The sequence below is a fragment of the Mustela erminea genome, chromosome 6 (genome assembly GCF_009829155.1).
Source record: "Mustela erminea isolate mMusErm1 chromosome 6, mMusErm1.Pri, whole genome shotgun sequence".
Lineage (NCBI taxonomy): Eukaryota > Metazoa > Chordata > Mammalia > Carnivora > Mustelidae > Mustela > Mustela erminea.
In genome coordinates, this window is record NC_045619.1 from 7177837 (window position 1) to 7204235 (window position 26399).

Below are 26399 nucleotides of genomic sequence, written 5' to 3' on the forward strand. Positions count from 1 at the left end.
TCATCTCAAAATATTTAATTTTGTTTTGAAAAGGACACATTCCCGGCTTCCCTCCCTGCCACATCACTCCAGCCCACCAGCAGCGACACATTCGCACGCACACACGCACATAAGGCCAATGGGCTACAGTCTGCTTCTGCCCTCTCTGGCTGGGAAGAAGGGGTTTCTCCTTGCCTCCTTCCCCCAGCAAGGGTACAGGCGAGAGGGGCCCGCTGGAATGCCAGCTCCCAGGGGAGGACGCAGAGCCCCACACACTCTACCATGTGCACTTAGAAAAATAAAACCAAGTGGTGTTCTGGCATGCCCAACACCGTAAGATAGCAATATCCACCTGGAAGTCATCTTTGCCATTTTCTAGAAAAATTTATTGCACTTAATTAACAGATGTTAAAGGAGCTCTGGGGTGGGGCTTTCCCACGAAAACCAGGGGTTCCTGGCCCCTTGAGTTACAGGGAGCCGAGCTCCCAGGGCCGTGGATGGAGAGCTGCCCGGCACAACGGGGCCCTCCTCTGCTGGTTCCCAGGCCTGCCACCCCGCCTCAGGCTGGAGGACGGTATGAGCTGCCTGCCCAGGGCCCCAGCAGCCCCCCTTAGCAGGGCGGTGCTTACCCAGAGTCAACGGTCACTGCCCAGTGCCCTCCCCAACCTCAGGACCCGGACAGGCAAACCCCTTCCTTTGGCCAAGGGTAAGAGTTACCCAGGTCCTCCACAAGGTGCTAGCCATCATGAAAGCTCTCTCTAAATATATATATATATATATTTCTATATCTAGATATACATTTATTATATGTATATTCTTTCAACATTCTAGCTCACTCATGATTTGTCTGTTCTGAGGTTGCAACGAGGCTGCCACAAAGCTGAAGACAGGGAGCTCAGGGAGGCGAGCGCTTCCCAAGCGATCATGAACCGAAGGGAAGCCGAAGCCGTTCACACCGGCTCCCCTGGCCTCCCGTGCTCCTTAGAGATGTCACAGATCTGAGCACAGGAGCCACACTCTTTGGCTGTCAGCCCCAAGGAGGGAGTCAAGGAGACTCCCAACTCCGGACGGATACTGAGCAGGCAGCAGCCCTCTCCTGCTCCAAGCACCCGTCTCTTAGGCCTGGGAAGGAGACTCGCTTTACCTGAACGCTCCTCTTCCCCCAGATGTCAACCTTCCGTGGACCCTTCTCCCTGTCCCTGTCAGGCTCCTGACTCCAAGGAGCTCTTCTGAAGGAGGCCAGCAGCCCCACTCTTTCCAAGTGAGCACTTTGGGAAGGATCCAGACACCCACTGCTTGGCGGGGAGGAAAAGGGGGGGCACTGAGCAGGCAGAAGGTGAGACGGAGAGGGGAGACATCAGGCCATCATTCCACCCACTGGCGGGGGGTGGGGGGACATGGACACCAACCAGAGATTAAATGTCCACCCTTAAAACAAAACACAACACAACACAAACCGTATACTTTCTGGCCAAAGAAAATGAAGAGCATTTAAGCTGGAGGCTCTTCTACCAATTACAAAATGAGAACTGCCCTACTGGTGGGTAGCCAGACCAGACAGAGAGTGCCCGGGCGGGCAAGCTGCCCGGGGCAGGACACGGACATGCCGGATGCGACGGCCCTGTTGTGGTTACAATAGAGTAAGAGTGAACACGGTTTTTATAGAACCACAAAGTCAAAATTGGGAGGGAGGGGGGTGGCCTCCCTTGGCCTCAGGGACCCTTGTCAAGTACCCGGAAGGGCAGGTGTGCAGGTCCCTGGAGGGCCGTGGCATTCCCCTGGGGTGTGGCCCATGACCAGTGCATGGTTCCCCCCCGTCTTAACATCTGTTAGGAAAAGTCTTTCAGGGTCAGGGCCCAGGACTCAGAGCCACCACTTTACATAAAGCCAGTGGTAAGCATGACAAAGTGCGCCTGTCGCCTCTGACCCTCTTTACCACAGGCTACCTGCCCTGAGCAAATAAATACACCCATCTCCAGGTGCCCCAGCTGACCACAGTGAGCAGAGGGTTCCACAGCTTTCCTCAGCGAATCTTCCAGGTACAGCCGAAGGATGACTGAGTCCACGGACACAAACGAGAGAAAGGAGCAGCTGTGAGGTAGTGGGGCCACAGCTGCAAGGACCTCTCCCCTCCACACGGCAGCCAGCTCATGTGGGCGGCCGGTGTCTCCTAGGACACAAACTCAGGGGCCCCTAGCCCCACCAAATGGCCCAAGAGCTAAGCTGTGACTCCTGTGATCCCTCACCGGGTCCTGCGGGCGGACACTCCGGGCAGCTCGCGTGGGGGAAGAGATCCCAGAACAAGAACTGGGAAGCCCTCCTTCTGTTTTTAGGGAAAGTGGACGACTCTGGCCTGGCCCACACTGGAGAGCAGAGCAAGAAAAAAAGGGAACTTCTTGGGAAACATGCCCCAGCTCTCCGGCCACAGTGTACGGGGCCGTGGAGGCCGGTTTTCTAAACACCATGCGAAGGGGCATCCTGGCTCCAGGAAGTTAAGCTTCCTAGGCAAGGGGTGGGGGGTTCCTTTTAAATCCAAGATCTGAGCATGGTCACTAGGTGAAAAGAAACAGCAGGTTCCAAGGCCCAGTGTGGTGGGACAAAAAAGTTTCAGGTGGCCTCCACGAGTGGCCTGGATAAGAGGAGATGAAAAGGCCTCCCTCTGCACTGTGGGCGAGACTCGGGAGGCCAGCCACCCTGGGAGGCCCTCCTCCAAAGCAGATCAAACAGGGAGGGCCCCTCACCAGGGCCTCCTCCCTGGCTTGCAGGCCTTAGAAGAAAAGGGGTGTGGGAGCTAAGAACGGCTGGGTGCGCTTCTGCGGCAGGCCCCAGACCCACACCCCACCCCAGGCCGTGCAGAGACGCTGCTCCTGTGGCCTGGCCCGCGGGGGCCACTATGGAGGAGCTGCTTTGTCTTTCTACCTCCGAAAGAGATGGGAACGGATGTGCCTCTCAAAGACTTTCTGGGGAGGGGGAGGTGGGTGACAGATAAGCCCCACCCGAAATGCGCCCCGCTACCTGAGAAGACGTCGGGCGACAAGGATCACGACTCATTCCGTGGAGACAGGCTCAATGGCCCAGGCCGGAGACCGAGGGAGAGTCAGGGAAGCCTGAGCCCCCTGTGAAAAGAGATCTGTACCCCAGAGGTGCCCTCCCGATTCAACTGGGACATCCGAGAACAGAAACTAAGGCTGATTCACCCGTCTACGTAGATTCTCTCGCACCCCCACGGGGGAGGAGGCTGGCCCCCCAGAGAAGTCGCCACGTGCGCTGGCCATGTGATAATGAAGCTTGAACGTGAACGCTCCTGGAGCAGGTGTGCCACCATTCGACCATGACGAGTCATAAGTCTCCACGCGTGTGTGGGGTGTCAGGGAGCCCCCAGGCAGAGGTCTGAGGTGCAGGCGGTGCTGCCCGGCGGGGGCACGGGTTACAAGGGCCCGTACTTGGTCTCATACTTGGACACGATGGTCTTGCACTTGCCCACCTCCTTGCGCAGCTCAGCCACCTCCGTCCGCAGCGCCGTGTTCTCCTTCTCCAGGAAGGCGGCCCGGATGGTGATCTGGTTCTCCTTCAGGCGCCGGGCATCCCGGGACCGTTTGGCCGCCACGTTGTTCTTCTTGCGTCTCGTCCAGTACTTCTCGTCCTGTGGGCAAGTGTCCCCCGTGGGTGTCTCCTCTCGCCCCACGAGGAAACCCAACATTTCCCCTCCGGCCAGCACCCTGCGCCCCAGATTCCTCTTGAAACTCACCTGGTGCCGCCAGCCAAAAGCTTGGACCCCAGGGAAGGAGCTGCAAGTGCCAAGGACACCGAGGGGCCCCCCCTTTCCCCGGGGAGGTGGAACAAGCAGCAAGGTCGCCGGGTGGGATATGCAGGGGAGGAGAGGGGACTCGCTGCTCACCAGCTCTGGGCTGCCTCAGGATAAAGCACCGTCCACACCCTGCCTCACCTCAGCATTCCGGCCAGGACTAAGGGCCTATGCCCTGTGTCCAGTTCCCGGAGTTTAAATCTCCTTCCACACGGGAACCGTGGGAGCCCCTTAGCCTCTTACTGTCGCCTGTCCCTCATCTTTATGATGCGAGACAATAACAGCGACTGTGACACAGAGGTGTCCGGGAGTAGACGAGTTCCCGTGTACAAGGGGCTTATGACAGTGCCCGGCGTACGATAAGGACCACACAAATGTCCACCGTCTTTGCTGTCACTGTCACTGAAGCCTCAGAAACCTCCTGAGAGGCGGGTATGGTTATTTCCGCCCCACAGATGAGGCATCTGAGGCCTGGCGAGGTCTAGGTGGCAAGGTGGAGTTTGAACCCAGGTCTGCCTGATTCCAAAGCTTGGAGGAAATAGGTTCCTTGGAGTTTTCCGTAAGAAAGGATGGAAAGACTACAAAATCCTCCTCTCCCTCCCACTCTCCGAGTTCCTACAAAAGCATCAGCTTAAAAGCTGCTTGCTCCTCCCTGGGGATGGCAACATACAACCATCTTTTGTCCTTCAAAGCAAAGGCTTGTTCAACCCCAGTTCCTGTGGCCTAGTGAGCTCCTGCCCGAAGGCTGGGCCAAAGCCAGGGAAGTGGGAACATCACCATGGTGGCGGCCAGTAAGAAAAGACAGAAGCTACAGGGAGTCGTACTGGGGCCAAATGTTACCTGACTCCCTTTCTTTCTACCAACTGCTGCAGGATACGGCTCTGTGCTCTGAACTCATGCCTTTCTAAATGGTGTCCACAAGGAGAGAGGGTCCTCTGCATAAAATCAAATGGGAGGCAGCACAGCTGCTCAGCTCAGCCATCAGCTTACCTTCTGCTCATCGGGGACAAAGACCTTCTTGGCCTTTTTGATCATGGGCTGGGGCTTCAGATCCTCCTCTGCAAACTTGTGCTTCCGAGGGTTGAAGAGCTCCCCACCGGGGACACTGGAGAGGACCAGGTCAGCAGGGTCAGGATTGAAGTTCACATCCACCTCCACACAGTTGGGGTCAATGGGACTGGGTGTCTCCCTCTCCTTTTCCAGGGAGGATTCTGAAAGACACAGAGGCAGGTGGTCCCCAAATAGTCCACTGGACAGCAAAGGCTCATGCCCCACACCTAGATACCTGCTTGAATCTCAAGGTTGCCCCAGCCACTGTCACACGCAGGGAAGAAAAACCACCACAGCATCAGCCCCCAAGCTGGCATAAGTGATTCAACCCAAGAACACAAATATGGAAAGAATTCTTTCCTGTAGGAACAAAATGCTCAAAAGGAAACAGAGGCCCTCGAAAAAGACAGGATTTTCCGATTGTTTTCTTCCCCCCAGAAATGTTAAGCAAAACATTAAGTCATTATACCCCCTTAACTTCCTGTGGTTTCAAGTTCTCAAATAATGAGAAACAGCTGAATTTCTCTGTGAACTATTACGGGCTAGGGACACAGGCTGAACAAGGAAATAGCTTCCATTTTTGAATCCCTAGAGATGTTATCAGTCAAAGTGCTCATTCAGCCTTAGAAAAACTCTGAAAGGCAGACAGGTGTGAACCCTCTGTTATCGATAACAAAACTGAGGCTCAGAGACACAACCTGGTCGTCCCAGCATCACACAGACGGTGAGTGACCGAGCGACAGTTTGAGTCCGGGTCTGGCTGACTCTGAATCCTCCTTCTTCCTCACCCTTTCCAGCTGCCACTCTGTTGTGGACCTTGGATAAAAGGCACTTTCAGAATTCAAAGGTTGTGCGTTACTAGAGATAAGTCACAAAAAAACAACAAAACATACCTTTGGCCTGCTCATCCCATGCTACCGGTGGAAGTACACAAAATATCTGGTCGACAGATATTTGTTAACGATCTATCATATGCCAAGAACTGTCCTTGCAAAGACAAATCAGTGCACAAAACAAGTACAAATCCTTGCCTTCGTGGAATGTTATTCTAGCGGGGGAAGGCTGACATTACACAAGATAAATTAAAAATATCTGTAAGAGTGCTGGACGCCATGTGGTTGTTCGGGAGAACATTTCAGCAGGAGTGAACGTCAGATGCACTGGGATGTGCATAGGCAGGCGGCGGTATTCAAGAAACCAAGAGGCAGCCACGGTAGCTGAAGAGGAAGGATGGGAGGAAAGGGTAACAGGACAGGTCCAGAACACAAAACGCAGACCTTTTAATCCCCAGAAAGCAGTGGTTTTCAATAGGGGATGATTCTGTCCTGCCAGAGACGCGTGACCACATGGTGGCGGGGGTGGGGGGGAGTCCGCTGGCATCTCGTGGGTAGAAGCCAGGAATGCTGCTAAACATCCTCTAATGCACAGCTCCGCTCCTCCCCCCCACCCCAGCAAAAAAAAATTATCTGGTCCAAATGTCAACAGTGCCAGTGACTCTTTTAGCCCGAGATGGGAGAAGCCGCTGGAGGGTTCTGAGCACACAGGTGACCTGATGTTTCACTGGCTTGTGTGCATAAACTCAGTGGCTCCTCTTAGACAGGGTTAATTACAAAAAGGGCTTGACATAAGGAGAGCGAATGACCAGGGACCCCATGGTAAGGATGGGAAGGCCGCAGCTGCCAAATCCTACACCCACAAGCCGAACAGCCAGGGGGCCAGAGCCCGACAAGCGGGACTCCCACACCCTGCTGGGATGAGCAGCCACTTTGTAAGTTGTGCGGCGGAACCTACAAAGGCTGAACATCTATGTGTCTGATGACCCAGCCCCACGGAAGTGCACAGATGTATTTACCAAAGGACACATGTGTAAATGACCACGGCAGGGCTGTGCATAACCTAAAACTGGAAATGCCTCAAACGCCCATGAGCCACAGAATGGAGAAACATGGTATGATCAGATGGAGTCTTTCAAGCGAGTGAAATGAACAAACTGCTATAGGTATGAAATAAATTTCCTCACATATTTGAGGAAAAGCAGCTAGACGGGGCGGGAACTCTCCTTTCGTTTCCACCATGTGTTCAGTCCTTCAGTATAAAACTTACTTTACCTGTATTGTTGTTTTCTTCTGCCACAGAGTACTCCGTAAGTATTTTTTATAAATATATAATTTATATGTGTGTTATAATGCTAGCTATAGGTACCTATAAATATCAGACTGCGAACATAATTATAATAGACAAAACAAACATAATATATAATATATACACATATGCAATTAATATACAATTCCGCGCACCTTTGGTGATGGAGATAAGGAGTGATTACCTCTGGATAGTCATGACTACATTGGGGGTCACAGAGCATTTCTGGGACACCAACAGAGTTCTATATTCTGATTTGTGTGGTAGTTACACAGGTGGATTCACTCTGTGAAGATTCGCTGGGCTGTGAAATGGGTACTTTTGTATGCCAAAAGTTTCATTAAGAAGGCTTACTTAGAAACAAAATCAGGTCACCTGGGTGACTCAGTTGGTTGAACTTCTGACTCTTGGTTTTGGCTCAGGTCATGATCTCAGGGTCCTGGAATCTCGGGCTCCGTGTTCAGCTCAGAGTCTGCTTGAGATTCTCTCCTTCCCTCTCCCTCTGTCCGGCCCCCTCCCAACTCTCTCTCTAAAATAAATATATAAATCTTAAAACAACAACAACAATGTATCAGAGGCAAACACCACCTTAGGCAAACTGCCTAAGGCATAAAATGAGGATTCATTTCCAGCTCTGCCCCCTACCCACACATGGACCGGCCTCCCGGGACAAGCTGATGAGCACAGAAATGAGCGGCCCTCCAACAAGAATTCAGCTGGAATCAGCTGAAGTCTTTAGATCTACTCAGTTTACAGGAAAAAAACAGGAAAAAAACCAAGGGGCAGAGGAACATGTGAAATGGCACTACAGGGATATGGACAGAAAAACCCAGCATGCGCAAAACTCTACAGGACCAATAACTCAGTGTCTTCAACAAATGAATTGCAAAGAAAAAAAGGAGAGGGGATCCCAAAGATTACAAAAGATTTAAGAGACATAACTAAATGAGATCTGTGTGTCTTGTCTGGATCCTGATTCAAACAAACTGTAAAACAGTAACTTTTTTTTTTTTTTTTTTTTTTTACAGATATATTTATTTGAGAGAGAGAGAGAGAAGGTGTGCACACATGGGGGGCAGAGGGAGAATCTCAAGCAGACTCCCCAGTGAGCACAGAGGCCAATATGGCGCTTGATCTCATAACTCTGAGATCATGCCCTGTGCTAGAATCAAGAGGCAGACACTTAACTGACTGAGCCACCCAGGCACCCCTCTAAACAGTAACATTTCTGAAACAACTTTTGGAAATTTGAAAGCTTATGGCTATATTGTCAATTTCTTATGTAAAACTGGTAGTTTCGTTATGCTTTTTAAAAGAACCCTTACGTTTTACAGACATATTGAAATATGTACAGATGAAATTACATAATATCTAGGATTCTATTTTATTTATTTCTTAAAGATTTTATTTATTTACTTTTTTTTTTTTTTAAGATTTTACTTATTTATTTGACAGAGACTGAGAAAGCATAGGCAGGGGGAGTAGCAGAGGGAGAGGGAGAAGCAGGCTCTCTGCAGAGCAGAGAGCCCAATGTGGGATTCAATCCCAGAACCCTGGGATCATGACCCGAGCCAAAGGCAGACACTTAACCATCTGTGCTACCCAGGCGCCCCAAAGCTTTTATTTATTTATTTAAGAAAGAGCGAGAACAAGTGCACACGAGTAGGAGGCAGGGAAGGGCAGAGGGAGAGGGAGAAGCAGGCTTCCCACTGAGCAGGGAGCCCAATTCAGGGCTCTATCCCAGAACACCGAGATCATGACTGGAGCCAAAGGCAGTCGCTTAACTGACTGAGCCCACCAGGAGCCCCTAGGATTTGATATTAAATAATGAGGTGAGAGACTGGGAGAGGTTATGGAATACAAGACTGATTATGAGTTAAGAATTAGGAAAGGTTGAGTGATGGTTACATGAGGGCTCATACAGTAGTCTCTTACTTTTGTATTTGAAGTGCTTCCATAATAAAAAGTTAAGTAATAAATAACACTAGAGCATGAGAATTCCTTGGGGGTGGGGCCCTTGGGTTCCAACACCAGCTCCTGGGATCCTTCTTGGGAGCCATCAGCCTGTGTGTGCCTATAACTGAGCCTGCAAAAAACTTTGTAGGGCCCCCAGAGACAGCGGCCATGCCTCCTCTGAAGGGTTCATGCCTAGGAGGCATGAAAACCCACCCACCATGCACCCCTTTACAAGAAGTACAAAAGAGAAACGAGCGAATCAAGAGTCCCAGAGATCATGTCTGTCCTGGTAGCACGGCAGTGCCTAAGCAGTAGCTGGCTATGGGATCAGGAACCCTGGCTGCTTTTACCACCTACCAGCTATGTGACCCTGGGCAAGTTACTTCTAGTTTCCTCACCTGCAAAACAGGTATTAGAGTATCAACCTCGTAAGGGTCTTGTGAAGATTATGTGTTAATGCCTGCCATGGAGTAAGTGCTAAATAAATGTTAGCTACTAACACTTATTGAATGTTAACTAAATAAATAAATGGTTTATTTATTATTTATTTAACTAAATAAATGGTACTACAACTACTACTACTACTACTATTATTATTACTATGACTACTGCCTGAGCTTGCCAGTAAGCTTTGGCAGAGCGCATGTGCAGGGAAAGAGCAGAGCTGAGGAAGAGCAGCATGGCATCTCCATCCTGTAAAGCCTCAGACTTCAAGGGCTCACTCCACCGGCCCAGTCACCTTGCCCACAGCAAGGCGCCGACTGTGCTGCGGCTGCTCTTTTCGTCTCCAGCCTCAGGGACTGTGCTCCAGGGTGGGGTGCAGAGGCTCCCTCCACGCTCCAGGCCCACCAGGACCTCCTCTGAGAGCAAGGCCTCACTGGGTGTGCGCACTCAGTGGCCCTCGGCGGGAAGTGGGCTTCTCCGCACGGGCCGGGCGGCCAGGCACCCACCTGTGCTGGACGCGGTTTCCGAGGGCTGGAAGACGGCCGCGGAGGAGGACGGCGGGGAAGCCGTGGAAGAGCTGGCCGACTCCTTCCCTTCCAGCTCGGCCACAGGCAGCAGCAGGTTCTGGGCCAGATGGGTGGGGCTGGCGGGGATGCCGTTCTCCAGCAGGAACTCATCCAGGTCCATGTACTCCAGGTGGAAAGACTCGCCGTCGTAAGGGATGGTCTTGTCCCAAATGGGCGGCATGAGGGAGGCTGAGACGGCCATGGTGCTGGCTGCCGCAGCCTCGTCTTCCTCCAGCTTTTCCTTCCCCTTTTCTTTATCTGCAGACACAAAATCTGTGATGAGACATCACATAAGAGGGTCATTCAATCTCAGGAGGTGAGCTGTGGGCCTCTCGGGGCTGACTCCTCTCCATCTGAGCCCCAATCCAGACCAGCAATTTCGAGAGCTCGCTCTGCTCTCCAGTGATAACCTGCTGTTTGACCGAGGCCCACAGGTCTCCTTCAGACATGGCTGCATGGCCTTGCCCAGGTCTGGCCTTCCCAGAATGTTCCCCACAAGTTCTGGGGTCTAATGTGGTCCCAGGATTAGTTCAAAATAGGCTTTGGCATGGGCATCTACAGGAGAGAGGCTTCAGGGAGGAAATGGAGTTTCTGATATCTCAGTATTATTTTAGGAAAGGATATTTTAGGATTCTTCAGACCAAGAACTTCGGTGTTCTGTCCTGTTCCCTCCAGCCAAGCTTCTCCACAGTAACCCAGCCTTGGGCTTGAACCCCAGCTTTGCCACCCACTTGCTTTGGTGTGTGATTTTAGCCATGTTACTTCACCTCTCCCAGACTCAGTGTCCTCCGCCATAGATAAGGATAAAGTAGCCTCTTTGGTGAAGACTAGAGATAACATTTTTTTTTTTTAAGATTTTATTTATTTATTTGACAGAGATCACAAGTAGGCAGAGAGGCAGGCAGAGAGAGAGAGAGAGGAGGAAGCAGGCTCCCCGCTGAGCAGAAAGCCCGATACGGGACTCAATCCCAGGACCCCGAGATCATGACCCGAGCCGAAGGCAGCGGCCCAACCCACTGAGCCACCCAGGCGCCCCGAGATAACATTTTTTAAAAAGATTTTTATTTAGTTATTATTATTATTTTTTAAGATTTTATTTATTTATTTGACAGCACGAGTAGGGAGAGAGGCAGAGCCGATTCAAGGCTGGATCCCAGGACCCTGGGATTATGACCTGAGCCGAAGGCAGAGGCTTTAACCCACTGAGCCACCCAGGCGCCCCTTAAGATTTTTATTTTTAAGTCATCTCTACACCTAATGTGGGGTTCGAACTTAATGACCCTGAGATCAAGATTCGCATGTTCCATCGACTCAGCCAGCCAGGTGTGCCTCTAGAGACAACATGTGAAAGTGTCTTGTACGGTTCCAGGCACACAGCAGGCATTCGCTATTCCTGTGAGCTTGTTGAGGGCAGGGACTATATCTGATTAATTTCTACATCTCAAGGACCACTGCAGAAGCAAGCTGAGGGAAAACATGCATACTGAATGAAAAATGCTGGGTTTGCAAACTGACTCCCTTTAGGTTTACTGGATAGAGAGGGCTTGGAGCTGTCTTTTCAGGACCTTTTTCAGAGCAACCATTTCAAGAGACTGCTATCCCTGAATAAGCAGAGAAGACTAAAGGCAGGTTTTCTGGGAAGAAGGAAGGAGTGGAACCGAAGAAGAAAAGCTTATTCCAAAAAAAAAAAAAAAAAAAAAAAAAAAAAAAAAAAAAAAAAGCAAGCAAGCAAGCAAGCTTGTTCCCATTCATAGCAAAACTAATCAATTAGTGGGGACTGGTATATACCTAATTCTCTCAGCCCAAAAGCTATGTACAGAGGTATGTAAAAAAGGGCAAATTAAGAAAAAGAGATGAAAGAAATGTAACCCGGTTAGAAGGAAATCAAAGTGACAGGGAGGCTAATCAGGGAATCAAGAGATAAAATCATGACAAGTTCATAATGGGCTTTCAAATTGAGGGAGACAACTTTGAACTCTGGATTCTAAAGTGAAAAAGAGAAATCAAATATGATTATGTTGGAAATAAACCAGTCATGCATGGACTCCTAGACCACAGTCAGCCAAAAATCAGCCTGTTGGTCCAATAAAAATGGACACACCCAGTGTGTTAAAAAGGTGGAGGTTTTGACAAACAGAATTTGGTCATGGCTTCTAACCTGAATTGTTGCAACTGCCTTCTGTACCAAGCTTTGGTTTAAAACCAAATGGGAATTAAGAAAGCCAAGCTTTGGAGGGCTGGGTGGGCAGATATCCTCCTTGTTCTCCTCTGAGATACTGACCCTACATTCTATTCAGAAACGACTGTGACCCATGTCGGTGGCATCATGGGGATCAAAAGAGGCAGGAAAAGGGAAGAACAGATAAACGACCATACTGAAGGACAAGTAACAATAAGTTCCAGGTTTTATCTGGCGTAAGCAATTAAACAAATACATTTTTAAAATTTTTATTCTCTTATTTTATTTTAAAAATTTATTTTTATTTTTTATTTATTATTATTTTTTAAAGATTTTATTTATTTATTTGACAGAGAGAGATCACAGGTAAATAGAGAGGCAGGCAGAGAGAGAGAGGGAAGCAGGCTCCCTACCGAGCAGAGAGCCCGATGCGGGACTCGATCCCAGGACCCCGAGATCATGACCTGAGCCAAAGGCAGCGGCTTAACCCACTGAGCCACCCAGGCGCCCCTAAAAATTTATTTTTAAAGATTTGTTTTACAGATTTTATTTATTTATTTGACAGAGAGAGAGACAGCAAGAGAGGGAACACAAGCAGGGGGAGTGGGAGAGGGAGAAGCATGCTTTACACCGAGCATGGAGCCCAATGCAGGGCTTGATCCCAGGACTTTGGGATCATGACCAGAGCCAAAGACAGATGCTCAACAACTAAGGCACCAAGGCACCCCAAGATTTATTTATTTTAGAGAGAGAAAGAGAGCACCAGCAGGAGGGGCAGAGGTGGAGGGAGAGAGAATCTCAAGCAGACAGCACCCTGCGTGCGGGGCCTGACACCAGGCTCGACTGCAGGACCCTGAGATCACGACCTCAGCTGAAACCAAAAGTCACATGCTTAACCGACTGCACCACCCAGGCACCCCTAAATTTATTTTTAAGTAAGCTCTACGCCCGACGTCGGGCTTGAACTCAAGATCCCAAGATCAAGAGTTGCATGTTCTGTTGACTGAGCCAGTCACACAACCCAAGAACATTTTAAATCAGTGTTTTCCTAATTTTTTATAAATTATAATCAGAGTTTTAATTATAGGAGATGGTAAAGGACTAGGTCCATCACAGAGGTCATAGGGATGGATATCAGTGGATGCCAGTGATATGGTAAAAAGCACCAGACCGGCGGAAAGCTGTAAGGCCTAGCTAGGTGACCTTGAGGAAGCATCCTCACCTTCTGAGCCTCAGCTTTCCTCATCTGGGAAGTGGGGATAATATCTTACAGGATCACTACGAAAGACTAAATAGATTATTATCTAAGTGCTTTGTAAGCATTATGCAAATGTAAGGTAGAATTACTGTTTCCAATGGTTGCTGCTTGGTAATCTTGAATAAGAACCTGAGAGATGTGTACACCTGTCTCAGTGGCTTGTCTCATTCCCACATCTGGAACAAAGCATTGCCTTCAAAAACAAAGAAAAGGGTCTGTGGACATGAGGTTCCAAAGCAAGAGGGGAGAGCCTGGCCTTACCTGATGTGCGTAAGCTATTTATAACTCAACAGTGGCAGCCCCAGAGATGGCAACCTCAGAATGCATCCCGGAAACGAAGAGAAACAGCATTTTTAAAAAGAAAAGTAATTCCTCAAAACAGGCAATTCACAGACGGCTTACTCCTTCCCAAATCCTGAACTACACTGATGGCTCTTAGAAATTCAAAGATCTCAGATGGAAAGCATACCTCCGTGCACCTAAACCCTCACAATAGGTGGCACTCCTCCTGTGCCCCGAACCTCCCGTCCTCAGTCCAAAAAAACAGAGCCAAACCTGCTTTCCACACAGGCTCCAGGGACCTCTGTGGCCTAGGAAACAAGCAGCAGCCCAGCTCTGCTACAGTGGCCCCAAAGTCTAGGGTCAGCCCCAAACAAGCGGGTGAAGGTGCCACAGTGGCCTCATTCTGACCCTCCTCCCTCTACCTGCCTCGCCCCAACCTCTCCCTGGGAAGGCGCCTCACATCCCTTCTCCTGACACCCCTCCCCCACCTCAGCAGCAGAGCAAATCTCCTGTGTGCACCCAGTAGCTGGGGATACGCACACGCAGGGATGAAGGGAGGTCCTCCTCCCAGGTGCAGGAAGTCCACATACAAAGACAATCCGCCACCATATATCAGCGCTCCTCAAACTTTAGGGGACTCTGGAATCACAGAAGTGGGGTGCTCCTTCAAATGCAGATACCTGTGCCAGCAGCCGCAGATTCGGGGGCGAAGGGTGGGGCCCAGGAACCAGCATTTTAAACTAGCACCCCAAGTGATTCTGATGCCGGCATCCCCAGAGAAGGCGCCCTGGAGCATCCTTTAAGGGGGAGCCTCGACCCCCACCGGCCTCCTCAGTAACCCTTACCCACGTCGCGCGCGCTGGGAGGCTGCCCGAATGAACCTCCTCAGTGCGACCCCACCCCACCTCCTCCCTCCTGCCCCTTGCCCGCCAACCCCCATCTGACCTAGCCTCTCTCCAGTCGGCCCGACCTTCTCTTCCCACTCCCTCGCCTCGCCCTCCAGGCCCCTCCGCAGGACAACTACACCCTGACCTCCGACCTCCCCGGCCCCGCCCTCGCAAGGCCCCGCCCCTGCAGAAACCCCGCCCCCAGGCGCGCGCGGACCCCCTCCCCTCACCGAGGCGCGCCTCCCGCGGGGGGTTCTCCATCAGCTTCTTCAGGACCAGGGGGAAGGAACCCGGCAGGCCCCTCTCCCCAGCTGCGCGCCCCGGTCCCGGGCCCGGCCCCGCCTGCGGCTCCACAGGCGGCTTCTTTCCGCCGCCCGCGTCCGACATCGTGCCCCGCGCTCTGCTCGCGCGCCTCGCCTCCCCCGCCCGCCCCCCGAGATGGGCCAGAGCCGTGCGACCCGCAGCAGCTGCCGACACGGGCAGCTACTGCGCAGGCGCCCAGCGGCACCCCCACCTCCCTCCATCCCTACCCCGCCTGCGGACAGGCTCTGGCATATTAATTATTCATGAGGCCAGGCCAGCTTCCCCGGATCGCGGCTTCGGATTGGTCCGCCCTGTAAGGAGGGCAGGCGCAGCCTTCCGGGCCGTGATTGGTTAGGCCGCTGGGGGTTAGCGCGGCACGTGCGGGGCCAGGTGAGGAGAAACGCCGGAGACCCCGCCCCGTCCGCCCCTGTGTCACCTGATTGGCGCCTGCTGGAGTCAGCGTCATGGGCCCTCTTCGACAGCAGCCCCTTTCCCTCAACCCGCGGTTTCACCTTCGCCTCCCTCTTCATAGCCCCCGCCCTCCTCCCTGACCACCGCAGCCGTTCCCCCTTCCCTCTCATTGCAATCTCGCCACCTCCCGGACGCGCCCCTGAAAGGAAGCGGGGCTGGGCGTGGCCAGGCCGGCCGGGGGAACCTATCAAGTCGCCCGCTCGAGCCGCGCGGCCGTCCCCCCGCGGATCACGTGGAGCCACAGCCGAGTCTAGTGGGAAGGGGGGAGGGAGAAGAGGAGGAAGGCGCGGTGCAGCCAATGGAGGGCGGGGGCGGGGCCCGGGGCGGCGCACGAGGCGTAGCACGTGCGGAGCTGCGGCGGGGAGGAGGGGGGGCGGCCCTTTTTGTTCCGGGGACTCTGCCCAGGGTCGTGGGACAGCAACGCAAAACCCAGTGCGCACCCCTCCTCCTCCGCGACCCAGAGGTTGGCTGAGGGCAAGGCGTCAGACGGCGACCTGCCCTGCCCGTTGGGTTGGCCCGAGCTCGCTTGGTCGCTGCTGCGGGTGGGGGGGCGGCAGGAGGGGGTGTCAGGTTCCCCACGGATCCCGGTTTCTGGTGCGGGCGTGGCAGCCAGATAAACACTAGCGTGGAGGGAGCATTCTTGAGCCCCGCGGGTGGAGAGCCCTGCGCCAGGGCCCGGGTGCAAGCTTCCTTCCTCCCACTTACTAGCTTATGACCTTGGGAAAGTCCAGTGGCTTCACTTGCGCCTGCTTCCTCATCCATAAAATGAAGGGGTTGGGCTAATCTGTAAAATCCTGAACAGCTCTGCAATTCTGTTCCTCTCTAGGACTTTCCCTTCCTTTTCCTAGGGAAAAATGAAACAACAAAATTCCTTTACACAGGGTACCGATTACACACTTTGTGGGTGAACGTCCTCTTAAAACACAAATACTCCTAGGAATGCCTCTGGAAACCTGTAAAAGTGTAAAATGTGAGCGGGTGCACAAATGGCGGAGGCGGTAGAGGAAGCTAATCCCAAAGAGCGCCCAGAACTTTGTACCTTATTAGAGCACAAATCACCCTCTGCTTTGCCCCCGACCAGTACTCTACTCTCCCTGTCTAAACTCCCCGGGTGGGGGCGGGGAGGGGCTTTGGCCTGTTTATCTGGTTTCTCACCAAGGAGCCAGGCCATCCAGTAGTCAGGCTGGGGAGCGGCAGAGTGCTGTCCTTGGAGCATGGTGTAGGTGCGTGACCGACAACAGCCTGCCTAAAAGCTGTCCAGCTGATGCGATCAGAATTTTGCTGGGAGTTGAGGAGGAAAAAGAAGTTGCCCCCCACCCCCTAGCCCGCTCTGGACACCTGGGTGGTTCAGTATGGTTAAGTGGTTGTCCTCAGGTCAGGTCATGATCCTGGAGTCCTAGGATCAAGTTCCGCGTTGGGCTCTTTGCTCAGCAGTGAGCCTGCTTAACCTCTGCTTGTGCTTGTGTTCTCTCTCTCTCTCTGACAAATAAATAAAATCTTTAAAAAAAAAAAAAAAAGAGAGAGAGACTGAAGAAGAAGTTGGGCCCCTAAGCAGGCCTGGAAAACAAGAAGTTTGAAGGGATTCTGGGAGATGGCTGGGACACGTGATGGCATCTGACTCCAAATTCAAGTTCTTACTGCTGTGTGCATTACACTTCCGTGGCCTCTGGCTCATGCCTCCAGCCAACTGCTTCACATCTCCAGGCCACCTTTCCTGGTATATCAAATGGAGGTAGGGCAGGGTCTATCTTTGGGATTTCCATAAGCCAATGCACTGCACAATTGTAAACCTGCAACAGATGGTAATTTTCATAATTTTACTAAAACTCATGGGTACATATCCACTGCTTGTGGTGTACGTGGATTCTGTTTAGTAGAAATACTAAATTGTGCACAGAATATCTGTTGACTTGTTCGTGGGAATTATGTACATGACTAAACAAAGATATCTTTAGGGGGTACCTGGCTGGTTCAGCTGGTGGAGCATGGGACTCTTGATCTCGGAGTTGTGAGTTCGAGTACCACATTGGATGTAGAGATTACTTAAAATCTTAAGGGGCACTTGGGTGGTTCAGTCATTAAGCATCTGCCTTTAGCTCAGGTCATGATCCGAGGGTCCTGGGATCAAGCTCCAAGTTGAACTCCCTACCCAGCAGGAGGCCTGCTTCTCCCTCTCCTACTCCCCCCTGGTTGTATTCCCTCTCTTGCTGTCTTTCTTCCCATCAAATAAATAAAATCTTTAAAAAAAAACCTTTTTTTTTTTTTTAAGATTTTATTTATTTATTTGACAGATCACAAGTAAGCAGAGAGGCAGGCAGAGAGAGAGCCCGGGGAACAGGCTCCCTGCTGAGCAGAGAGCCCAATGCGGGGCTTGATCCCAGGACCCTGGGATCACAACCTGAGCTGAAGGCAGAGGCTTTAACACACTGAGTCACCCAGGTGCCCCAAAATAAAATCTTTTTTTTTTTTAAAGGTGTCTTTAGGAGACACTGACCTAGAAGTTTTCAGAAACAAATTTCAAAGTGTTAAAAAAAAAAATTCAAAGGGTACCCCGAGGAAATTGACATGAACCCTTTTTAAAAATGGCTGGTTTAGGGACACCTTGGTGGCTCAGTTGGTTGAAGGACTGTCTTCACCTCAGGTCATGATCCTGGAGTCCCTGGATCGAGTCCCGCTTTGGGCTCCTTGCTCGGCAGGGAGTCTGCTTCTCCCTCTGACCCTCCCCCTTCTCATCCTCTCTCTCTCTCTCTCTCTCTCTCAAAACAGAAACAAAACCCAAAAACCTAAAAAAAAAAAAAAGGCTGGTTTGGCCATGGTGAGACTTGTTGCATTAGAGTTAAATGTCTATTTTCTTGGCTAATATGACATTATTGAAGGGGGAAACAATTTTCAAGGTATTAGAGGAGGATTTGTGATCATTTAACAGTGGAAAGTTATAACATTTATTTATAACAGGGGTGGGTATAGTAGGAAGGAATAAAGATTCATTTTTCTTTGTAAACTACAGTTATCCAAAAGGCATAATGTCAACTCCATTTACCACCCTTCCTGGAGCAACTAACGTAACAGGCGAGTGACACTTTTGAGAAGCAAGACGAGCAGGTGGGGACTTTAAAACTCAGTTTTGAGGGGTGCCTGGGTGGCTCAGTTGGTTAAGCGACTGCCTTTGGCTCAGATCATGATCCTGGAGTCCTGGGATCGAGTCCAATATCAGACTCCCTGCTCAGCAGGGAGTCTGCTTCTCACGCTGACCACTCTCCTCTTATGCTCTCTCTCTCAAGTAAATAAATAAAATCGTATTAAAAAAAAAAAAAACAAAAACCACAACTCAGTTTTGAGGGGCTCCTAGGTGGCTCAGTCAGTGAAGTGTCTGACTTCGGCTCAGGTCATGATCCAGGGATCCTGGGATCCAGCCCTGCATGGGGCTCCCTACTCAGCAGGGCATCTCCTTCTCCCTTATCTCTCTGCCCCTCCACCAGCTTGTGCTCTCTCTCTCAAATAAATAAATAAAATCTTAAAAAAAATAAAAACTTAGTTTTGATTCCATTCTCTTTTCATGTCCTGACACTCCCCAGAAAGGTTTTTCTTTTCTTTCTTTTCTCCTGGATAGCCACAGGGTAAATGGTGTGTCACAAACACTGCGGGAACATTACAAACATGTCCTTTCTCGTGCTTGCTTGCAAGCTAGGGGCTTAGCTACATTGTGGGCTGGCAGCATGCAGCATGCAGCAGCAGCAGCACCACCCTGGAGGTGGGGTGAGAGCCCTTACACTTCAGGCTTCCTTCTCCAGCTGACAGGAGAACTGTAATAGCTTCTGTGTACCCTGTTTCCTATCCATCAGTAAAGTGGTACCAACAGCCTCACCTCACCCCTTCTCAGAGAGGAGGAACAGAGGTTGTGAGAATTAGGTGATTTCCATAGTGTGTGTGAGCCCTACGAAGAAAAAGAACTCCATAAAAAGAACATGTCAGGGGTGCCTGGGGGGCTCAGTTGTTGAGCCGCTGCCTTCAGCTCAGGTCATGATCCCGGGGTCCTGGGATCGAGTCCTGCATCGGGCTCCCTGCTCAGCGCGGATCTTGCTGCTCCCTCTCTCACTTGTGTTCCCCCTCTGGCTATGTCTCTCACTGTCAAATAAACTCTTTAAAAAAAAAAAAAAAACCAAGAATATGTCATTACACGGTTAAGACTGTAAAGGTGTGAAGTGTTACCTCAGTGTTCTTTCGTGGTGGGTTTTCAAGCAGTGACTTTTTTTTTTTTTTTAAGATTTATTTATTTATTTGAGAGAGACAGAGAGGGAGAGAGAGAGAGACAAGCAGGGCGAGTGGAAGAGGGAGAAACAGGCTTCCTGCCAGTGGGCTTTACCGACTGAGCAAGCCAGGCACCCCGCTGTAGTGGCTTTTTGAGGGAAGCACGGTTCCGGGGGGCAGTGGTTGAATTGTGGACTTGGGGGCAGGCCTGGGTTGGGTCGCCCCTCAGCTGGTGACTAGCCACATGGCCTTGGGCAAGCGACTTCTCCTAAGCCTCCTGTTTGTCTCTCAGAGACCGAGGTGGATGTGCTTACCTCACAGAGCGGTTATGAGGATAATGTGTGAGAAGCAGCCTCAAGTGCCCGCCTGAACAGTGAATGTCACGGAGTGGGTGGGCCTCCGCACTTCCCCTTCGTTCAGGTTGTGTCAGGTCAGGAGTAGAATTATTCTGGGAGGCTGAGTTCTAGAGTCAAAGCTACAGCAGAGCACGGATGTGAAATGTCCCTTTTCCAGAGCTAGACTGGCTCTAAATTCTTTAGTGTTTCAGAAACCTGCAAACCAACCCCAATTAAAAATGTCATTGAGGGTTGCCTGGGTGGCTCGGTTAAGCATCAGTCACACTTGATCTCAGCTCAGGTCTTGATCTCAGGGTTGTGAGTTCAAGTCCCCCATTGAGCTCCACACTGGGCATGGAGCCTACTTAAAAAAGCAAAAAACAAAAAACAAAAAAAACTTACTAAAAAAACCTAATTGAGCATATGCAGAACAAGTGCCTTTCATTAAGCCATGATGCCATTCAGAGTATTATTATTTAAATTTGAATTTCAGAGGAGCTGCAAATCCAGCCCAGGAGCCTTTGGCCAGGTAGTCCCACAAAGATCCATTTGGCCACAGAGTCGGCATCCAGTAGGACAGCACCTCTTCCAATCTTCTGACTTTACGGAGCATGGTGGGTGTAGGTTAAGAGCAGGACAGTGAGAAGGCTTCCATCGAGCTCTCAACAAAGCCCAGTTATCTGTGGGCCTCGCCCAATGCAGGAGAGCACAAAACTTTGTTCAGGGTAGTAACTCAGTAAATATTTGTTGGCTCGCTTTGTTGGCAGGGCTGGTAGGAAGGTTGACAAAATCCTTCAGAGCCAAGTCCTATACATTTGGAACGTTATTAGCACGAGATCACAGTCACTGTGTTGATTCACAGTGGAACCTGGAATAACAAATGTGAGCCACCCGTGATGGCAAGTCCCCAGCACAAGCCTGGCCCATAGCTCGCATACCTGTGGCCGCGGAGCTCTGGGCTGTGGTTTGTACCTTGGTCTCAGTGTGTTCTAGGGGAGAAGTGGTGGGTGGAGCTCTTTACTAACTCCTGCCCATCTCTTCAGTATGAGTTTCCTGTTTGGCTCGCCTCTTGTCCACTCCCAGGGTTCGGATTACAGATGGAGAGCTGCCCCACGAGTGCCATTTCCAGAGAAGCCATCACCTCCAACCTCTGCCACGTCTCCACAGCCACTGACAGCCATGGTTTCTCCGGGGAACGCTGCGTTGATGGTGCTGTGGTAGGGTGTGGGCTCTGGAGTCAGACCATCTAGGTTTAATTCCTCCTTTGACTACTTCCCTAACTGTGTGACCTTGGGCAAGTTACTTAGCCTCTCTGTGCCTGAATGTCGAAGGCAAACAATTCAGGCGCGCTGCCGAGAACTGCACTTGGCACCTAGCAAGTGCTCCGTTGAAGTTAACTCTGCCTAATTGCATTTTGGGTTGTTCTGGGAACATTCCTCCCCACCTGCTGCTTCCCCAAGAATAGTGGGGGCGGAGGCGGGGTGGGGACTTGCAGGCAGGGATAGGACAGCTTCACTCTTCTTTCTGCAGGTCTCTCCAACCTCACCTCTTCCTTCTCTCCACCTTGCTCACCTTTGACAACCACGGTGCCTTTTATTGCTCAAATATGTGTCTTTCCCGACCCAGGAAAGGGCCTTTGTGGGTGCCGTTCCCTCAGCCTGAAAGTTCTCAGTGTCGCTCACTCTCCCGGCCTCTGTCCCAATGTCACCCCCTCAGAGAGGCTGGCCCTGACCCTCCTCACTGCTGACTGCCTGTCTCTCCCCACCGGAAGGCAAACACAGGCGAGGGGGCAGTGTCTGGGTCATTCACCCCCCCCCCCCCAGCCACAAGTGTAGCAAACACTCAGTAAGCGACTGGATGACTGAAGAGATCTTGGAGAATCCGGGTGGGAGAGGAGGAGCCTGGCAGCGAGCAGAGCTGGGTTGGAAGCCTTGGTAAGTGTATGGCCCTCCCTTTCCTGAGCGTTCCTTCTCCTCATTATGGAATGGCTAATCATAAGGCCCTTGCAAAGCCACTTCACAAATGGTAATGAAAACGCTCACACTCGAGGAACCGTGGCTCTTAGAATCAGGATTCATTCCCGTGGCAGCCTAGCCTTGGGTCAGGCTCATAACCCTTGGCGAGGGGCAGCCTGTCAGTTTCGGACACAGGTGTCAGTTTCCCCGCACTCCACAGGAAGGGACTGATCGAACTGATTGCGTTTCAGGGATGGGTGATGGTGGGGAAACAAATAGGAAAGAAGGCTCCGAGTCCTAACGTGGGAGCCAAGAAGAGAGGCTGGGCACACCCTGGCCCCAAGGGCAGCTGATCCCTCTGGGTGCATTTCCTCCCCATTTAGGAGTAGTCGGATTAAAGGAGCTAACATGCCCGGTAACGCTGAAGACACCCCCACCCCCACCCGCGCCCTCCTTTTGCCTGAAAGCAAACTTCACACTTTCTCAGTTTCTCTCGGGTTCCGCCAGGCTGGGAATGGAGGCAACCACATGGACCTTTCCTGAGGCCAAGCTCAGGACAGCCCAGGCTGCATGGAGTCTGGTTTTTGGCCGACTTAACTGAGTCCTCCAAGGGGAGGACGCCCAGGCCCTTCTAGCGCGCCCCTGACTCTGCCCTAGCGTTATTCAGCCCCTGCTCCGGGCAGCTTGGCGGGCACCGGGTGGGGGGTGTGTGTGTGCAGACAATGGCACCGTGCCCCGGGAGGCTTGGCACGCGTTTCCAAGGAGACAGCCGTGTGTGTGTGTGTGTGTGTGTGTGTGCGTGTGTGTGTACCCACAGATTGCAACACCCAGTTCTTTCAAGGAGAATATCGGCGGGAAGGAGGGTGCAAAGAGAACGGAGGGTCAGATTACAAATAGGATGTTGGCGGAAGGCGCGCAATGCCAGGCCCAGTGGCTTTGTCTCTCATGGGGGAAAACAGTGTAGGACTTTATAGTTTGCAAAGGGTTTCCTCGTAGGGTAAGTCATCAAATCCTGGCAATACACCCGTGAAGCAGGCAGGCTTTGTACCTTGTATAGGTTGGGGGTGGGGACCTGTCAAGGATGCCCTGCTGGGTGGCTCACAAGGGATTCTAGCCAGAAGCTCTCTGAGGCAGGTACCCTGCCCGCCCCGCTCCAAATGAGGGTCTTGTTCAATCTCTGGGTGTGGGTTCCTGCTGCATGGCTCCCTGCAAAAGAGGCCTGAGTGACCAAAGCTGGCAGAAAAGTTGGGGGCCAGCCTCAGAGCAGCTGAGGCCCCACATGTTGACGGAAGGATAGGGTGTAAAGATCTAACAGTGTGGTTGAGAGAAGCAGGGTCTTTCCAGAAGCTGGAGAAGAAGGTGAGAAAATGTACAACAGAACAGAATCACCTCTTGGAAGAGGATCCCCTGGAGAAGGGGCAGCAGTGGAAACACGAATCATCCTAGGAATCAGGAACCAGAGACAGAGGGGAAACTGAGTCAGGACTTGGGGTCCAGACACCCTCTTTCACCGGACATGATTTGTCTGCCCTCAGGAAAGTCAGTCAAACTGGTGACCAGAGTGAAGGACCACCAACCAGGTGGCCATCGTGACCTGAAGCCAAGGGAGGCTTCCGTCTGGTCAGCTCTGCTAGAGAAAGTCGGCTTGATTAGGGGGACCAGAAAGTCGTGGAGGTCTGTGCAGGCTGCTGGGGGGAGGCCCAGGGGCTGCAAGAGGGAGAGGGAGCATCTCTGAACTAGAACCGGAGGGAGAGGTGTGAGGGAGGGCAGGGGCTCGTGAGAGCGCACCTGGGATTTTGCACACTCTGCATGGCTTGCTTCTAAGATTCCTTCACACGGGACCCAAGATACCCTCTGCAGGTGACCCAAACGTGTGCTGAGGCAGTCACTGGGCTGGAGAAAGTGGGGAGTTTGTAAACAGGCCTCAGTCTCCTGTGCAGAAACCACCCCTTTGACACCAAAGCAAAAGGTGAGCAATCCTGAGGGCAGGCCTGCTTTCTGGGGGCAACTAGCTGTTTCTCTTGTCTTCTTCCCATTGAGGTCAGATGCCAGGGTCGGGGGACCCAGGGGGAGAGACCTTATAAAGTACTTGCTACATGACTGCCGGAAATTCCAGTTCTGTGTAGTATATGTATCTTTTTTTTAACCAAGGGATATTGGTTTTCAGGTAGATACATTTATTTTTATAGAAGATACGGAGAGGGATACCTGGCTGGCTCAGTCGGAGGAACATGCAATTCTTGACCTCAGGGTTGTGAGTTGGAGCCCCATCTTGGGTGTAGAGATTACTTAAAGATAAAATCATTTAAAAAAAAAAAAAGAAGAAGAAGAAGAAGAAGCAGCTGTGGAAAGTCTGGGAGCTTTGAAAAGTGGTGATGGTGGGTGGGCAGCAGGCAGGAGTGAGGTCTTTGTGGGGTACACTAACCCCTTTAGCTCTTCAACCTTTATTCCCTCATCTTATATACCCACTGGCATCTGTCATTCCCATGGGACCTCATGCTTCTGCCCCTCAGTAAGATGCCACATGGGGACGTGATAAGAGGTGGCATCGGGCTCTGGTTCATGACCCTTGGACCAACCCAGCCATACCAGCCAAACTGATCTTCAGTCAGAACTTGCCAGCTCTTGGAGAGGCTCTGCCTGAGAACCTGGGTGAGTCCCCTCAGTTGTTGGACCCCGATTTTGCCCACCCACAGTAAGCAGCAGGGGCTTTCTGGCTAGTCCCAGGGACCAGCTGGGAGCCCGCGGCCAGAAGCTGCTGCCACATTTCAAAAGCTTTGTTATCCTGGTCCAAGGAGCAGCACCCCGAATCGCCCCAGAACCCTTTTCTGTCCAGCTGAGAGCTGTCCCTGCAGAGCTACTGGCCAGCAGCTGGTCTCTGTGCATGCACCGGGCCATCCAGAGACACCCTACTTTCCTTGAGTGTCTGGAGCAAAAAGGAAACCTTTTGCCTTCGGAAGGATTTCTAACTCCACCCACCCACACGGCTGTTCAGAGATGCTAAGAAGTCAGCTGCGGCTTCTCTGCCAGGCTAAGCTGAGGGTCCCCTGAGAAGATGGGCTTCTCCTGGTGAGCAGCTGGGGCCCTGAGGCTACAAAGGCATAGGAACTGCTTCTAGGATTCCTGCCTCTGGAGGGTGGCCCGACTGTCCCAGCCTTCAAACCACAGGGTGTGGTCTGAGGGGCCTGGGCCCAGAGCTCTGTGAGAGAGCCCACAGGGACCGTGCTCTGAGCTCGGGGGGCCACTGTCCCCCGCTCGGGCAGCACCTCCTCCCTCCCCAAGGGATAAGAAAGAGGACAGGGCCTGTGGTGTCTGTCCTCTGGCCCCAGAGTTTGGGAAAGGCAAGAGTCCTTTGGAAGGAAGTCCTGTGGGGACAACCAGGCTCTGGTGATGAGACAGACACAGCAGGATGAGGGAGAGCCCGAGAAAGCTTCCCCGAGGGGACACGTGGGGCTCCGAGGACAGCCGGGTGCCTTTAAAGGTGCACGTGGATTTTGAGCCCTGAGGACCCGGGTGTGAGCCCCTGACATCTTGGAACAGAAGAGGTTTGGAGATTGATGTATCAGGAGGGAGCACCCTGAGCCGGCCGGCCCCCAAGTCTGGCCAGGGGCTTGTTTCTCAGGGCAGAGCTCAGGAGACACCTGGGGCGGGCTCCGGCCCTCTGTCCACGGCCTCCTCCGCGGGCTCCCCGGCCCCGTGTTTGCCTGTGTCTCCTAGGAACCGGGGCTGCGAGCCTGTGGTCCTGTTACATAACAGCTTCCATCCCATCCAGGGGTTCAGCCCTCCAGCGAGCGGGAGCCGAAGCAGGGGAACGGAGGAAGGAGGAAGGGCTCTTCTCCAGACACCGGAGACGGGGCCCAGATCCACAGACTCCGCCAGTCCGCCGCCACCCCAACGCGCAGAGGGAGGGAACTTAATCAACAGTCAGCCTTCAGCGCATTGTCCCAGCAGGGCGCTCTGGTCCTGCCCTCACCCCACGTGAGCACGGCACCTGTCAGTGGCCACACGCTGGCGCTGGCCGCAGCTTCCCATAAGCTAGCAGGCCCAGGAGGCGGCCCCTGAGTGGCAGGGACGCTCCCCACTGTGTCCCTTTCTGCACCCAGCCCTGCTCCTGCCCAGGGAGGGGCCAGGGGCAGACCCCGGCCGGGGACCCTCCCCAGCTCGGAGATGCCCATCCTGCCACCGTGCCTGTGACTACCCCCCCCCCCCCCGCCACCGCTCCAGGGTACCTGGGCAGACGGCCAACGCAGGCCACCCCCGCTCCTACCTGTCCTCTTCTCTGGCCAAGGCAGAGAGTGCTCCAGCAGGGACTTGAGGACCTCAGGCATATCCATGGCAGGGGCCACTCCAATCCGGTCGCAGCTCGACATGGCCTGGCAGGAGGTGCTTGCTCGGGGGAGTTCAGAAGCAGCTAGAGAGGCAGGAGCTGGCCCGGGAGCCGCAGGCTCTGGAGGCGGGCGGGGCGGGAGCCCGAGGCAGCCAATGGGCAGTAGAGGCCCCGGCCCACCCGTCCACCCCCGGCTCGGCCACCCGCCAGCT

At 52.4% G+C, this 26399-nt stretch overlaps 1 protein-coding gene across 6 annotated transcripts; it reads right to left on the reverse strand.

The window, feature by feature from the left end:
- TEF (TEF transcription factor, PAR bZIP family member) lies at nucleotides 1-26399 on the reverse strand. 6 transcript variants are annotated; one of them, XM_032346156.1, is made up of 4 exons: nucleotides 26128-26399; nucleotides 9883-10215; nucleotides 4775-4995; nucleotides 1-3622 (listed from the first exon to the last, which is right to left on the reverse strand). In XM_032346156.1, the coding sequence occupies exons 1-4, from the start codon at nucleotides 26228-26230 to the stop codon at nucleotides 3407-3409; spliced, it is 873 nt and encodes a 290-aa protein (XP_032202047.1). In that variant the 5' UTR covers nucleotides 26231-26399; the 3' UTR covers nucleotides 1-3406. The 6 variants fall into 6 exon arrangements, with proteins under 6 accessions (XP_032202047.1, XP_032202048.1, XP_032202044.1 ...); XM_032346157.1 differs by having other exon boundaries at nucleotides 9883-10200; nucleotides 26128-26397; XM_032346153.1 differs by lacking the exon at nucleotides 26128-26399 and adding an exon at nucleotides 15288-15565.

Bases quoted from the DNA above. Each gene is read 5' to 3' on its own strand.
- TEF (XM_032346152.1), bottom strand. From the start codon at position 14,935: ATGTCGGACGCGGGCGGCGGAAAGAAGCCGCCTGTGGAGCCGCAGGCG. The intron at 10,216-14,778 runs GTGAGGGGAGGG...GTCTCATCACAG, and splicing joins CCCGCGGGAGGCGCGCCTCG to ATTTTGTGTCTGCAGATAAA. The intron at 3,623-4,774 runs GTAAGCTGATGG...ACTTGCCCACAG, and splicing joins TTGTCCCCGATGAGCAGAAG to GACGAGAAGTACTGGACGAG.